General features: G+C 35.1%; 2 protein-coding genes across 5 annotated transcripts in view; one reads left to right on the top strand and one right to left on the bottom strand.

Moving 5' to 3' along the window:
- The first annotated feature begins 3,631 nt into the window (after window positions 1–3,631).
- Window positions 3,632–6,622, top strand: ssr3 (signal sequence receptor, gamma). Its single transcript, XM_067389445.1, has 5 exons — window positions 3,632–3,854; window positions 4,071–4,197; window positions 4,297–4,395; window positions 6,133–6,264; window positions 6,340–6,622. Exons 1-5 carry the CDS (start codon window positions 3,722–3,724, stop codon window positions 6,404–6,406), a joined length of 558 nt encoding a protein of 185 aa, XP_067245546.1. The 5' UTR covers window positions 3,632–3,721; the 3' UTR covers window positions 6,407–6,622.
- A 3,325-nt stretch (window positions 6,623–9,947) lies between these two features.
- Window positions 9,948–16,136, bottom strand: part of kcnab1a (potassium voltage-gated channel subfamily A regulatory beta subunit 1a) — a 117,493-nt gene continuing 111,304 nt past the window's right edge. For 3 of the 4 annotated variants that reach the window (XM_067389446.1, XM_067389448.1, XM_067389447.1), the window contains 6 exons: window positions 14,629–14,714; window positions 12,664–12,784; window positions 12,442–12,536; window positions 12,245–12,365; window positions 11,487–11,575; window positions 9,948–11,414 (listed from right to left, as the gene is read on the bottom strand). In XM_067389446.1, the coding sequence (XP_067245547.1) occupies window positions 11,325–11,414; window positions 11,487–11,575; window positions 12,245–12,365; window positions 12,442–12,536; window positions 12,664–12,784; window positions 14,629–14,714 (602 nt within the window). In that variant the 3' untranslated portion in view covers window positions 9,948–11,324. The remainder of the gene's footprint in view (window positions 11,415–11,486; window positions 11,576–12,244; window positions 12,366–12,441; window positions 12,537–12,663; window positions 12,785–14,628; window positions 14,715–16,136) is intronic. The other variant, XR_010895453.1, reaches the window with a different exon arrangement.

Here is a 16,136-nt window from a genome sequence, read left to right on the forward strand (position 1 = left end):
TCATGCAAACCAGTGGTTGTGAGGAGTATTTAGAAGATTTAAATTAATCCGTAAACAATAATTTATGTATGAAGTAAAAAAAAAAAAAAAAAAAAAAAGTTAGTATTATAGTAAAAATGAATCAACCCATTATACTGGGTTGAATAAACAAAATTAACCCAACATGAGTTGTGTCCTATATTTACCCAGCCATTGGGTTGTTTTTAACCCAGCGTTTTTTAGAGTGTGTAGAAAGAGAGATGGCTGAGAGACATTACAAAAGAGAAAAGTTCAGAGGAAAAAGAAGTTGATTAGGCAAGAGATTTAGGACCTGCGTTAATATTAGAATATTAGCGCTGGAAAGCTTAGTTTCTGCTTGAGAGTAACATTCGTTTTTCTATGTTTCAGAGAGCCAAGATATGCCCTTTGTAATGCTGTAGTAACAGGACAGTTTTGAGTGTTCTGACTGTGATAAAAAGACGGCCACTCTTGAATTGCATGTTCATGCATTTTGGGGGCGGAGCAATGAAGGGAAGGGTGTGGGTTTTTTTTGGGTTGATTTCAAATATCAACAGTGTTTCTCAGAAATTGCTTACTGTACCTTTAACAGGTAAGAGAATACAAAAGTTATGTGTGATATCAAACCGCTGACACAAACAAGCAGGTTCTTTGGACTCTTCTTTGCTTTCTGCATTGCTTTTGCAATCTGTTTGCATCACTGAATCATTATTTTTTATTAGTTTATCCGTGTAAAGCTGCTTTGAAACAATCAGTATTATAAAGTGCTATAAAGATGACTTGACATAGTCATGATGTTTTCACCTGTCTTTCTATATAGTTTAACCTGCCCATCCCAAATCTTTTTTCTTTTTTTTAATGTTGCATTTGGCACTAGCTTTTAAAAATCCTGCAGTGAGTTTTAAACACACACCCATATCTAAAAATGGCAAGAGGAACAAAAAGCAAATCCCGATGACAATCATACACAACCTCGTAAAGTCGGGTGCTTTCGGATCAAAGCACCGTCACATGCATATCTGCCGTTGAACGGATCCACCCATTCTCCAGAATGAGGTGCAAATGTGATCAAACCAGCTGCCATGACTGGGCTGCCAGTCATTCTGATGCCAAATAAAGCAACAAACCCTGAGGACTACACCCATGTTATTACTGCCCTTTGTTGACCAGGGAAACCCAGGATGAGTTTACCTGAACTTTGCTCTGGCGCTTTCTGCTTTCCTTTATCATCTTCAACCATTGTGCAATGTCAGCTAATTCTCCATTCACTTTCATTCTCATTTCTTTCTCTCCAGTATGACCATGTTTTCCAGATAACAGTTAATGTTTTATCATCTTCATCCGCCTTTCCACAAGCGGCTCAAAGGGTTAATGAGGTAAAGAGTAGTTATCAAAAGTGGCGTGATGGTTGAAAAGTGTAATTTATTCCCCCCAAGCAGAGTACAATGAAAAAGGGCACCTAAAATCTTTGTTCAATGCCCATAAAAATTGCCCCGAACTGTGCTTCAGAGAGGTATGATGTCTCAGACATGGAAACAATTTGATTTTCTCAAACATTTAATGTTGGTTGGACACAGTGTTGGGGGAAAGTTACTTTTACAGTAATAACACACATCAAGCCTCAGGCTGAAGGAAATGCAAATTAGATAGATACTTTTATAGCCAAAAGTATTTCCCCCATTTCCATACATTTTAATAGGCTACTTGTCTCCATCTAGTGGTGCACAAATATTTTTGCATTTCAAATATATATCTTCATATATATTTTCATTTTCAACATTTCAGAAATCATAATATATGCATTATCATGTAATAGGCTAATTACAATATACTATATATTACAATTTTTGTTGACTTTTTATAGGGTGGGGGTAACTATGAACTGTTGTTATTATAGCAAGATGCATATAACACCAAAAAATATTTTTGGAACAACATGAGAGTTGGTGCGAAAATAATGACATAAATTTAAAGGATTAGTTCACTTTCAAAATGAAAATTTCCTGATAATTTACTCACCCTCATGTCATCAAATCTGTTCATGTCCTTCTTTCTTAAGTTGAAAAGAAATTAAAGTTTTTGATGAAAAAATTCCTGGATTATTCTCCATATAGTGGATTTCAATGGCCCCCTTGCAGTTGAAGGTCCAAATGTCAGTTTCAGTACAGTTTCAAAGCGTTCAACACGATCCCAGACGAGAATTAAGGGTCTTTTAAGGCTCATTTTATAAAAAAAAAAAAATATATATATATATATATATATATACAAATTTTAAAAGTTTTAACCATAAATGCTCATCTTGAACTAGCTCTCTTCTTCTTCTCTATTAGAATTCTGGCAGTGTAGACACTGCTAAGTGTATTACTGCCCTCCACAGGTCAAAGTTTGAACTAAATTGTGCTATGCTTGTGCAAGCTGTAGTTCAAACTTTAACCTGTGGAGGGCAGTAATACACTTAGCAGTGTCTACACTGCCGGAATTCTAATAGAGAAGCTGCGTTCCATTCGACAGGGTCCCTACGCAGTGTTCACTGCTCCCTATTCCCTGAGCACAGTGTATCCATTGAAGTGGACTTCGCTGACAATAATCGCTTATTTGGAACGCCCTGCAAATGTCATCAAAGAAAGTCAACGACAGTGTCGCGCAGATTATGATATAACATAAATAAATACATATTATAATATACTTTTGAATTTAAAATTTACAGATTTGAAACTGTCATGCCATATGAAAATAAATTCTCATTTGGTTAACTGTATAAATGTATTCTTAATCCATGATCTGGTTCTCATCTCATGCGTTTTTTTTTTTTTTTTTCCACGCGCAGCCGCATAAACACTTCTGAGGTAAATTAGTAAAATAAAAAATGTCAGAGGCTCTTTTCAACACTTTTACTTTGCCATGCCTCTTCATACAATAAAACGTGCAAATGTAACACTCATCGCTATAACCATTAATACTTTCACTCGTATAAGAATAACAAAATGTATGAATACTCAAAATGCATGCGTTGTGATTGGTGACGCGGTGTGCAATGACAGTTTTTACATCTGTGATGTGATGTATCAATGTTCCCTTATTCCCTATGCCATTCGCAGTGCCCTTCGAACTGAACATTTTCGCTCCCTTCGGAATGGAATCCCACTTAAGATGCCAAAATACCCTGTGAAGTCCACTTCACAGTCCACTTACGGTCGAATGGAACGCACCTCTAGTTCAAGATGAGCATTTATGGTTTTTTTTTTTTTTTTTTTTAGAAAATGAGCGATGGTTTCACTAGATAAGACACTTATTCCTCATCTGGTATCATTTAAAGCCCTTTAAAGCTGCACTGAAACTGTAATTTTGACCTTTAACCGTTTGGGGTCCATTGAAGTCCACTATATGAAGAAAAATCCTGGAATGTTTTCATCAAAAACCTTAATTTCTTTTAGACAGAAAAAAGAAGAACATGGACATCACGGATGACATGGGGGTGAGTAAAATAACAGGAAATTTTAATTTGAAAGTGAACTAATCCTTTAATGTTTTTAGCGAACTGTCTCTTTAAATGCGCGTGACCCTCCCGGACACTAGTTGGCAGCAGCTCCGCGAGCTCTGCGCGCATGATTTCTACGTCACTGTTTGTGCTGACGCGGCGTAAGCGCTTCATCCCTTCGGATCACATACGTGTCTGTCTCTTTTCACCCAAACCAAGGACCGGAGCGCAGGACAGACTGGAGACATGGCACCTAAAAGCGGCAGCAAACAGCAGTCAGAGGAGGATCTTCTCCTGCAGGACTTCAGCAGGAACCTGTCGGCGAAATCTACCGCGCTATTCTACGGCAATGCGCTGATCGTGTCCGCAATCCCCATCTGTAAGTTCCTGATGATGAGATTCCTTTGCTTCTGACATTTAACTTAGCTTGTGTCTAAACATTGAGCTGCTTTACTTAGACAGTAAACATTTATGTTTTACATTATCTGCGGTCTCTGCTGAGACTGTTATTGTCTCTCTATTTTATTGGGATGCATGCATAATCTTCTGTTTTGTTCTTGCCTGTGTGATTTTTTTTTTTTTTTTTTTTTGTCAGGGCTGTTCTGGAGGATCTGGCACATGGATCTGGTCCAGTCTGCAGTGCTGTATGCAGTCATGACTCTAGTCAGTACTTACCTGGTTGCCTTTGCTTACAAGAATGTCAAATTCGTCCTCAAGCACAAGTAAGAATACCATCTCTTTTCTTTTCTCTCTGTCTCCTAAGACTTTTGTCAGTTTTACTAAGTCAGAAGACTGTATTGATCAACTGCTACTCCTTTCAGGGTTGCTCAGAAACGTGAAGATGCCGTGTCCAAAGAAGTGACTCGGAAGCTCTCTGAGGCTGACAACCGCAAAATGTCCCGCAAAGAGAAGGACGAGAGGTATTAGTCTTAATTATGAGACATTCTGATTGGCTTGTCTGCTATTATCTTTGTTATTTTAGTAATATTTATAATGTATACTATGTATGCACACTATATAGGGTGAATTCAGGTTGATTGGGACACTTTCAAATTCATCTCAATGGCAAAAAGTGTCCGTAAATTCACCCTACTTTTTAGCTTTTTATATTTTTTGTTGTGCTTTTGTCATTTTGTATTAGTTTTATATATTTATGTATAGCTTTGAAGGGTTAGTTCACCCAAAAATGAAAATAATGTCATTTATTACTCACCCTCATGCCGTTCTACACCGTAAGACCTTCATTCATCTTCAGAACACAAATTAAGATATTTTTGATGAAATCCGATGGCTAAGTGAGGCCTGCATTCACAGCAATGACATTTTCACTCTCAAGATCCATTAATGTACTAAAAACATATTTAAATCAGTTCATGTGAGTACAGTGGTTCAATATTAATATTAAAGCGACGAGAATATTTTTGGTGCGCCAAAAAAACAAAATAACGACTTATTTAGTGATGGCTGATTTCAAAACACTGCTTCATGAAGCTTCGGAGCGTTATGAATCTTTTGTGTCGAATCATGATTCAGATCGCGTGTCAAACTGCTGAAATCACGTGACTTTGGCGCTTCGTATCATGATTCAACACAAAAGATTCATAACGCTCTGAAGCTTCATGAAGCAGTGTTTTGAAATCAGCCATCACTAAATAAAAAATGTTTAATTTTTGAGTGAACTAACACTTTTTATTTAGTTTTATTTTAGTACTTAAATTATTTCAGTTAGCTAGTAAGGCAACATTTCTAATTCTATGTAATATTTGTACTTAAGTAGTTTTTTCATGTTATATTTGTATTTTGTTTAAGCATATTTATTTAAGTACCCGAAAGCGAATACTATTTTTAATAGTATTCAATAGAGCTGCACGATTCTGGGTAAATATATGATCACGATTTATTGTTTCAAACCGAGCTGTAATTTTGTAAATTGCTGCAGTCTATTTAAAAATGTTTAATTTAATATGAATAAATAATTTTTAAAAATCGGTTTGAGTGAATGATTCAATGACTCATTCATTTAATTACTGGTTGAATCAAGTTTTTTTTTTACTTTTCTCTTGAATATGATTCAGTAAATACATTTCTTTAACAGTCACTTGTCGCCATCTACTGGTGTAACGATGTAATCAATACAATCGTTATTTGAAGCACCAAGTTACTTTCAAAAGGTGACTTGCTCTAATTTGACCGCTACCATAGACATCAGTGTTTATATCTGAACTATAAACTTTTATCCCAGTACTTTTGTGATAATTTGAATATTTGCAACACAGAAACAACAATACTGTGTGATTGAAAAGATTGTTTGTGAAGCTGTTTCATATCTTTACATGACAACGGCTCTCTCTGGCTCAGCAGAATGCAGATTTGAATGTTCACTGTGATTTTATTAAAGGTTTAATAGACAACGGTGAATCTTTGTCATTTCGGCATAAGATCGTTTGGGTGTTTGAATCACGATTATGATCTTTTAATGATTAATCACTCAGCTTTAGTATTCAATTTAGTTACCAATAACAACATTGCCTATTATTGAAGACAGAAATTAAATGAACCTCTTTAGATGTATCCTGTTGATCCGATGTTTTAAATATGGCACAGGACATGCCATCTCTTTGAAGCACTATGTTACTAACAGTGACTCTTTGCCGCAGGATCCTTTGGAAGAAGAATGAGGTCGCCGATTACGAGGCCACAACTTTCTCCATCTTTTACAACAACACTCTCTTCCTCTTGCTCGTCATCGTCGCTTCTTTCTTCCTGCTGAAGAACTTCAATCCAACAGTGTAAGTTTACTGCAGTGTTTACTCTTGAAGTGTGATGATTGGTTCACATGTCTAACGTTTTTGTGTTGCTCACAGGAACTACATTCTGTCCATCAGTGCCTCTTCAGGTCTGATCGCCCTGCTGTCCACTGGGTCCAAATAAAAGACTGATTGCATCAGGAGGAGAAGATTGAGGAACAAACAAATGAGAGGATTATGGGATTGGGGGGGTGGGTGGCATGGCAATGTGTTAAAGGAGGTTTATGTTTTGGGAGGGCGTTTATCATTTCATCTGTTAAAGTTTCATGAAATTCATGATCAGTTAAGGCCTGTATGGTCTTCTCTTGTTTTTGTTTTGTACCAATAAAAGACTGTTTACTCATGTATCTCGTAATATTATATTTTAAGGAATAGGGATGTGGAATATGACCAAAATGTTACATCACACTATGAGTAATTTTATTTCACAATAAGTTTATATATATACAGTCCAGTCCAAAAGTTTGGAACCACTAAGATTTTTAATGTTTTTAAAAGAAGTTTCGTCTGCTCACCAAGGCTACATTTATTTAATTAAAAATACAGTAAAAACAGTAATAGTGAAATATTACAATTTAAAATGACTGTTTTCTATTTGAATATATTTCACAAAGTAATTTATTCCTGTGATGGCAAAGCTGAATTTTCAGCATCATTACTCCAGTCTTCAGTGTCACATGATCCTTCAGAAATCATTCTGATATGCTGATCTGCTGCTCAAGAAACATTTAATGTGTTCAATTGTACAAAATATTAATGTACAATATTTTTTTTTTCAGGATTATTTGATGAATATAAAGTTCAAAAGAACAGTGTTTATCTGAAATCTAATCTTTTGTAACATTATAAATGTCTTTACTGCCACTTTTGATTGATTTAATGCATCCTTGCTGAAGAAAAGTATTAATTTCTTTAATTTATTTTCAAAAAAAATAATAATGAAAATTCTTACTGACCCCAAACTTTTGAACGGTAGTGTATAATGCTACAGAAGCTTTGTATTTCAGATAAATGCTGTTCTTTTGAACTTTCTATTCATCAAGGAATCCTGAAAAAAAAAAAAAGTACACAACTGTTTTCAACATTGAAAATAATCATAAATGTTTATTGAGCAGCAGATCATCATATTAGAATGATTTCTGAAGGATCATGTGACACTGAAGACTGGAGTAATGATGCTGAAAATTCAGCTTTGATCACAGGAATAAATTACTTTGTCACATATATTTAAATAGTACACAGTTATTTTAAATTGTAATAATATTTCAATAATAAAGTCCCAAAATTAAAATAAAACTGAACACTTCAATGTTGCAGTAAATCAAGGTCAACACTCACTCAATATCACTTATTTTCTAGCAGACATAAACTGTTGCAGAAAAAGGGAGGTGCCATGAAAAATAAGTAATTGCATTACTCAACACAAATGTATTGTACGTTTCTGAAAATACTCTGAACAAACGTAATCTTCTGACTGACTTGATCCGAGACTCATTTAAAAAGAAACCATCTACTTTCTCCTGATGCTCACAAATCCCACAACATCCAAACAATATCCAAACGAGCAATTTTTGAAGCTTGATTAAATAAATGCTTTGTTTGTAATTTTAAGCTATGAATCTGCCAAAAGACCAAGACAAATTTGATTTCTCATGATCCCTTTAACATTTGCGACTTCCACTCAAAATAATAACACAAATCATTTCAAATAATGGGGTTGCTTTACAAATATTCTTGATCTGTCATTTTGACTGAATGAGCTGTACATTTTCTGTCACGCTCTATTTTTATCCCTCAGGAAAATAAGACTCTTGGTATTTTTAATGCAACAATTTGTTTGTGACAAAAGCTCTTTTCAGTCGTCTAGCTGTGTTCTGTTCCTCCTGAATATTTTCATTTTTCTTTGTATTAATATGAAAAAAAGTTTATTGTGTCTACCGGTATGTCGCCCACCCATAATAAGCAAACACACACACACACACACACACACACACACACATGGGTTTACTGGCCGTATGTGTTTTTATTTCAAGCATATATTCTACCTCTATGTACTGTTTACATATTTATATTTACAGAAGTCACTGCTGCCATACAGGGAGAGAGATGCATGATATGATAGAAGACCCTGATGCAGAGATTCAGAACAGCCTCTGTATCCAACAACTCCTCTTTTCTCAGAAACAACGTTACAAACGTTAGAAAACAATAGTCACCACATGGTGTGATTTCTTCGTTTTTGTAAAAGACTTCATTTACAATTGAGAAAAGCTCACAGTATTACACTCATGGACCCATGGGAGAATGGGCAAGCCCTAATGTTCATGCAGGTGAGAATCAAGGCACTCCGCAGGGAGACTAAAGGTACACTATGTACACACTGTGTTCTTCTGAACACTATTGAAGTTTTTCTGTACAGAGCAAACTTGTTTCCTCAAGCCAAAATCCACCAGGCTTCAAATGAATCTAAAAGCTCTGAGAAGGAAACTACTACAGGGTAAAGCAGCTTGTCAGTCTTTATAATATCTAGGGCATGATAAAGTATGGCTTTCAAGTAGGGCAAGCAAGAGCAAGAATCAAACATGAGGCACCCGCAAACGGTCAATCAAATTCGCTCCCATTATATCGCAATGCTGCCATGCAGATTGGGAGCTTGATCCTTAAAGGGACAGTCCACCCCAAACTGAAAACTGTCATCATTTACTGACCCTTCATGTTGATTCAAACCTATATTAGTTTAAACCTCTCTTTTTTCCCCCTGTCCTACAGATGAATAAAGTCATTCAGGTTTGAACCAAAATGAGGGTAAATAAATGATGCACTCTAAACCCAGGGATTGGGTTATTTTCAACCAGCCATTTTTTTCAATCAATTTTGTATTTATTTTTTTTAGCCAGCAATATAATAATATAGTAAAAGGCATGTTTTTGCTCACCCCCAAATAGTGGCAAATTTGTGGGGTATTTTAAGCTGAAACTTGACCAGACCAGAGACTGATATTACATCATGTGAAAGAGGGCATAATAGGTACCTTTAACCCAACCTGCTGGGTTTGTCCAGATTTAACCCAACTTGGGTTGTTTTTAACCCAGCATTTTTTAGAGTGTGAAAGGATTTTCATTTTTGGGTGAACTATCCATTGTGAAAAAGAAGCACACTTTAGCATACTATTAAAAAGAGTACTTATCATGGAGATAATATACACTCTAAAAAAAACAGTTGGGTTAAATGTTTGCCCAACGTGCTGGGTAGTTTTATTTAACCCAACTATTGTTTAAAAATTACTGTATGGCGGTTTAAAATGAAGCCAAAATATGTTGGAAATTAAAAATCAGACACATTATTACTAGAGGCAACAATAATAATCAAAAGGTGAACATTTAATAAGAAGTTCTTTAATCAATGTTTATTTTTTAATTATTATTCATTAAACTTATTAATAGATGTTAATTTCCAACATACTTTGGGTTCATTTTAAGCAAGCAATACAGTAATTTTTAAACAATAGTTGAGTTAAATAAAACTACCCAGCAGGTTGGGCAAACATTTAACCCAACCGCTGGGTTAAAACAACCCAAATGCAAGGTTTGGAACCCAACTTTGGTTATTTTTAACCCAGCATTTTTAGAGTGTACTTTAAAGGAATATACTTGCATGTTAATTAAATAAAAAAAAAAAAAAAAAAAAATGTATTATTGAATAAATTTATTAAATTTACATTAAATGCATATAGCTGAACTTTAGAGTACATGTTGACCCACTTAAGTTGGACTTAAGTACATCTTTTATATTATTATATTATATTATTGCCTTTGAAATATAGTTAAAGCGTACTGCTGAATGTACCGGCAAGCATTTATAGTAAGCTAAAAATATACTCTAATACAATTTCTATTCAAACTTGTATGTCATGAGTTTAAATATATTTTTAATTACACATTTGTAAAGGATGAAGTATAGTAACTTAAAATGTAACAATTATAATCAAGTACTTTAGATGTGCTTTAGTATGTTAGTCAACACATCAAAAGAAGTGTACTTCTTTAAAACATGACAAAAGATCATTAAAACCTATTTAAAATATACTTCAAAGTTATATTAAAAGTCCAATTAAGTGTTCAGAAACATGAAAGGGTACTCTCTTTAAGTACACGTAAGTGGCCTTTTATTTCATTGAAATTAGAAGTAGTTTTTTACTTTTAAGATTCGAAGTACTCTACAAGTGCACATTCAATACACTTAAGCACACCTCTTTTTCACAAGGGAATCCCTTTAATTCGTGTTCCTCTAAATTTCAAGTCACTCATTTATAATCAAACATTACCATAAATGCATTAGGCTGCTGGCATTATATACTCTATGCATGTCAGATCAACCTTAATACTGTATATTATACTGCAGTGTGGATTGAGGTCGGTTTATAATACAGTTGCATGTTCAATAATCACATATGCTACCCTCATTCAAGTAATTTCCTAGGTCAGAGGTGTGCATTGAGTTCTTTTTCCACCACATGTACCTGTGGCTCACATTATGAAGCAAACACACATATACCCCTCATAAAATATCAAAGTCATTCCTGCACAGGCGAAACATCTCAAATCTTTACGAATGCACATGGTTCCACTGAGTCAGCGCTCTACAGTCTGTGAAACAGGATTTCAGTTGCTGTGTTCGAACACAAGAGGGCGACATGCTCCGTTCCTCCACTCTGTGTGCTAATACCGCCAGACATCCCAGTGGCTGATGGTTTTGAGAGCAGAGGTCAAGCAGGGGTCATGATAGGTGTTTATAAGGTTCATAAGTGAGTGAAGATCTCCAGCAAGGTGCCGTGACAAGTTGACACCTGGACACCTGTCGTGGGTGTGAAGGCACACCAGCAGAAACTGAGGGGATGCAGGTACAGGTTATGGAGGACAGCACTCTAAGGCTTCAGAGAGAGGTCAGACCGACGATGGAAACAGATTTGGAGCAGGAACCACTAGGGCACGAACACTGCTACACACACATCTCCCTTCACCCCGAGCGTGTGTCCGGAGCCCCTAGGACCGGTAGTCCTTCTTACTGTATGGCCTGTTCCCAAGTATATGATCAATGTCTGAGACTACATGGGATGTCATCTTTGGAAGTACCTGAATGTGCAAATAAATTAGTTAGGAGCGTTCTGGAAGTTAATAGATGTGTTGAAAGTCACTCGATCTCACCTGTATGGCTCCCAGGTTTTCAGTCAGCTGCTCTGCATTTGAGGTTCCTAATAGTACTGAACTCACTCCCTCGTTCCGCAGACACCAGGCTGGAGAGACGAAAAAAGGCTTCAAAACAATGTTCTTGGCAGATTACAATTTGTGGATATTGTGGACATTTGGTTGGTTAGCATGAGCAGGTATTCTCTGCTGGTAGATACATCATTGTGTGGTCCAAAATCATCTTTCTTTTCATGATGGCCATTCAGAAGTACTTCAATCTACACTACTGTTTAAATGTTTGGGGTCAGTATGATTTTTTTTCATGTTTTTGAAAAAAGTCTCTTATCAGTGCTGATACAAAAATCACTGAAATATTATTACAATTTAAAATAACTGTTTTCAATTTTAATATATTTTATTTATTCCTGTGATCAAAGTGGAATTTTCAGCATCATTACTCCTTCAGTGTCACATGATCCTTCTGAAATCATCCTAATATGCTGATTTGCTGCTCAAGAAACTACTACTTCAGATTTATGTTGAAACCATGACTTTTGAATATAAAGAATCAATAGAACAGCATTTATTTGAAAAAAGGAGAACTCTTTTGTTACATTGTAAATGTTTTTACTGTTACTTTGATACATTTACGTTATCCTGCCTGAATAAAACTATACCTCTTCATCAATTATTTAAGAACAAAAACCAATAACTGCACAAAAGCTCCACTGGTTAGACGTCTCTTTATCTTTGAAGTGTCGAGGAAGCAGTCTTACCTACGGCGAGCTGAGGCAAGGTGCAGCCAAGCTTCTCAGCGATATGACCGAGTTCTTTCAGCTTCGCCTGCTGCTTTCGTCCATCCTCACTGACTATCTTGTCTTTCAGCCACTGGTACGACTTCAAGACAAGAGAAGTAGAGTCATGTAGGAAAAAATAAATATTTGACTCTAGCAGATTATGATTAAATTGGTACCTTCATAGCTGCCCTAGAGGATTCTGGGATACCATTTTCATACTTTCCAGTGATGATCCCACAGGCCAAAGGAGACCATGTCATGGCGCCCACACCTACAGTCACACACAGAATCAAGATGAGCTGCTGCATGCAATCACTGATGGATTTTCTAAGCTTGACAGTCTCATATTCAGTATTCATTGAGATTCAGTGAGTGAATGATGTTTGATTGACACCTGCCTATCTTATGGTAGAGCTCAGGCAGCTGCACCTCGACCTTCTCCCTCTGGAAGAGATGATACTCAGCCTGCTCACACACTGGAGGAATCAGGTTAAACTGCCGCGCTACAGAGTACGCCTCCTAGAAAGAGAATAATATTTACACTTTTGTATTCAAATATTAACAGGCTGTATCTCTGAAGCAACAATTAAAAATGTTTAATCTCCAACTGCTTTTATAATGTTATTATTAAACAATCAGAAGAAGCAGACATTGCAGTTATTACTTCTGAATTGATTTAAAATACTTATTATATAGGGATGCCTGAGGCTAGTCAGTCCAAGTTTTTGTAATCACAGTAACAAAAATGCCTGTTTTCTCAAATCATAGTTTAGGTGTTGGTTTAACATCTGTTTCTATCATTAATTCTAAAATTTAATGTAAAAGCTCAGCTTCTGGTTAACAAGTGAACAATAAAATCACACTAACATGCATTCAGACAAGACGTAACTGTATAATATAATATAAAATAAAATATAATATAATATAATATAATATAATATAATATAATATAATATAATATAATATAATATAATATAATATAATATAATATAATATAATATAATATATGTTTGGGTATTTTATATTATATTATATTATATTATATTATATTATATTATATTATATTATATTATATTATATTATATTATATTATATTATATTATATTATATTATATTATATTATATTATATTATATTATATTATATTATATTATATTATATTTAGGGTTAAATATAATAACCCTAAATAAATAACCCTAAAAATAAAAGTCTGTGTTTATGTAATATATATGTGTGTGTTCTATGTATAATAATTATGTATATATAAATACACACACATTCATGTATATATTTAAGAAAAATGTTATATTTATATATAAAATATTTATGTTTATATGTAATATAAAAATATATAAATATATATATTTATAATACATGCATATATTTCTAAACTTTATACCTGTATGTGTGTATTTATATATACATAATTATTATACACAGAACACACACATATATATTACGTAAACACAGACTTTTATTTTGCAAACGATTAATAGCGATTAATCGTTGCAGCCCTAATTATATTATATTAATTATATTATATTATATTATGAAAACACATTTTAATCTTACATTCATTATATAATATAATATAATCAAGATCAAGTTCACGTTTATTTATAAAGCACATTTAAAAACAATGTGTGTTGTACCAAAGTGCTGTACAATTTTACACAAAAGATAATAAAACTAATACAAAAGATAACATATAAAGCATGCCAGATAGACATAATATCTTTTCTTTAGTCAGGTCTTTAAAGTAGAAGCTAACTTTCAAAAGCAAACTAACACCGAGAAATATTTACTGTGGTAAAAAGTGTGACAACTAGTTCTGGTCTCCAATTTATACTGTATGTATAGTGTATAGTAATATCACATAACTTATTAGCTCCTTTGTATCATTTCAGGCTATGAACACATGTTCTAGTTGTGGGGTGTGTTTACGTGGGATAGATCTGGCATGACAGCAGAACATGGTATTATCACAGTCACACAAATTACAGGTCATCAGTGTGTGTCTTCTCTGTAAAAACCCTGATCAAGCCTCCATTTATCACCCATGAATTAATAATGTCACTGCTTAATTACAACATATCAGTTTGTGCCAACTTGCTTTGTGCTACACTGCAATTACAGCAACATACAGTACTGACAGTCAAAGGGCTAAAAATATGTGATATGTGGCCAGTATACACTAGAGGAGCTGAGATACAAGAGAGTTTTTTTTCTCCAGCAAATACGGTTTGCTCCTGAATTCAAGCCTATAGGAAGTCAATGATCAGTAATACTGTCATCACATGTAAGTGATACACTTGAATTCTGTTGCAATGGTTTTTCTCATGACAACTGATGAAAAAATGTTACCATTATTTCCATAGCTGTCCATCGTGAAGTCCCCCAGTACATGGACATGCCCTGGTTTATCACGTAGGTCATGGCTCTGACAATCTCTGTGGAGACAAAAGTTCACTAATTCTGTTAGCACCCTTTTGGAAAAAATGTAAAGATGGAACTATTTATGCAAAAAGCACTCAAAAGCTCAGCTAAATGCATAAATGTAAATACATTTTCAATTAATTACAATTAACATGCAAGTGTCCAAAAACATTGGACCAGCATTCAGTTCCCGCTTAAGTATATTCTTTTCACTCTTTTTAAAGTATGCTAAAGTGTACCTCTTTTTCACAAGAGCAGAAATGCTGAAATCACTACATTATGAGACTTTAATCTTTCATTTTCTTTCAATTTATGTTGAAAAACCAGAACAAGTAAAAAAAAAAAAAAAAGTCGATAATTATATAAAACAAACTACAGTAGTTCAGCTGGTCATCAGTGATACATGTAAGATTTGGTGTAAATTAGTTAAATTGTGTATTTTCTAAAGCTGTGTGTGATTAGTGTTTCAGCGACTCTTTCTCTACTTTCAAAAATGTTTTTATTAGACACTCAATGATTCACAGTTACTTCAGCTGGAGTTGAACTCGAAGTCTGATAAGTTCTGATAACAGTTTTTGCTGCTATTTTCAGACCTTGTCTGCTATATTCAGTAGCTTAATCTGGTATTGTGCAATATATTTTCATTCACTGTGTATCTGTTTGGGTTGATTAAGTTCAGCTTGACGTATTTTTGTGTGGTTTCACTAAATTCAATAAGTCAATAAGAATTGAATAAGAATAAATTAATGTTAAAGTACAGTGTAACTTTATATCCCTATCAACTTTTACCCTTCATGCTGATGAAATGGTAATCAGAAACAAAAGGCGAGAAAGCAGGGGACTGCAGGGCCCCTGAGGAACTTTAATATGCACTGCACACAGTGAGGAGCACAAAACTCTGGACACTTTACGCATCAATGCAGCAGAAAAGCACTGCATAGCGGTCTGCCTGCCCAGACAGTGTGAGAGAGCTGTCAAATTGCATGTTTAAAGATAAGAAACATAGATGATTAAGCAACCCAGACTCACTGGAAAAACGTGCCCATGGTGACAATGCTGCAAAGTGATCTTGAGCGGGAGCGGGATTCGAACCGGCCATTTCTGGCATGGGAGACGCGCAGGCTCACTAACATTGACATAGCCTTTAGTGTCATTCACTAGTGCACCTCTTGAGGCTAGGAGAGTGAGGTTTTACTAGCTGGCCTCTGTTACACTCACCCCCCTAAACTGTCCCCTCCGGGTCATGGCACCAATGTAACCTCTCCGGTTCTTCTTCGAGTGGGATTCGAACCAGCGTTTCTGGCATGGAAGGTGAGCGCACTAACAGGGACACAGCCTTTAGCTTCAGTCACTAGTGCACTTTTTGAGGCCAGGGGAGTGAGGTTTTACCTGCACAGCTCTTTACCAGCTGCCATTACACTAATCCCCCTAATCCA

The sequence above is a fragment of the Chanodichthys erythropterus genome, chromosome 7, assembly GCF_024489055.1.
Source record: "Chanodichthys erythropterus isolate Z2021 chromosome 7, ASM2448905v1, whole genome shotgun sequence".
In the NCBI taxonomy this organism is placed as follows: domain Eukaryota; kingdom Metazoa; phylum Chordata; class Actinopteri; order Cypriniformes; family Xenocyprididae; genus Chanodichthys; species Chanodichthys erythropterus.

What these genes read in the sequence shown, in the direction of transcription:
- ssr3 (XM_067389445.1), top strand. Translation starts at nt 3,722, where the DNA reads ATGGCACCTAAAAGCGGCAGCAAACAGCAGTCAGAGGAGGATCTTCTC. An exon ending in CGTGTCCGCAATCCCCATCT is followed by an intron (nt 3,855 to 4,070) that starts GTAAGTTCCTGA and finishes TTTTTTTGTCAG; the next exon opens with GGCTGTTCTGGAGGATCTGG. An exon ending in AAATTCGTCCTCAAGCACAA is followed by an intron (nt 4,198 to 4,296) that starts GTAAGAATACCA and finishes TACTCCTTTCAG; the next exon opens with GGTTGCTCAGAAACGTGAAG.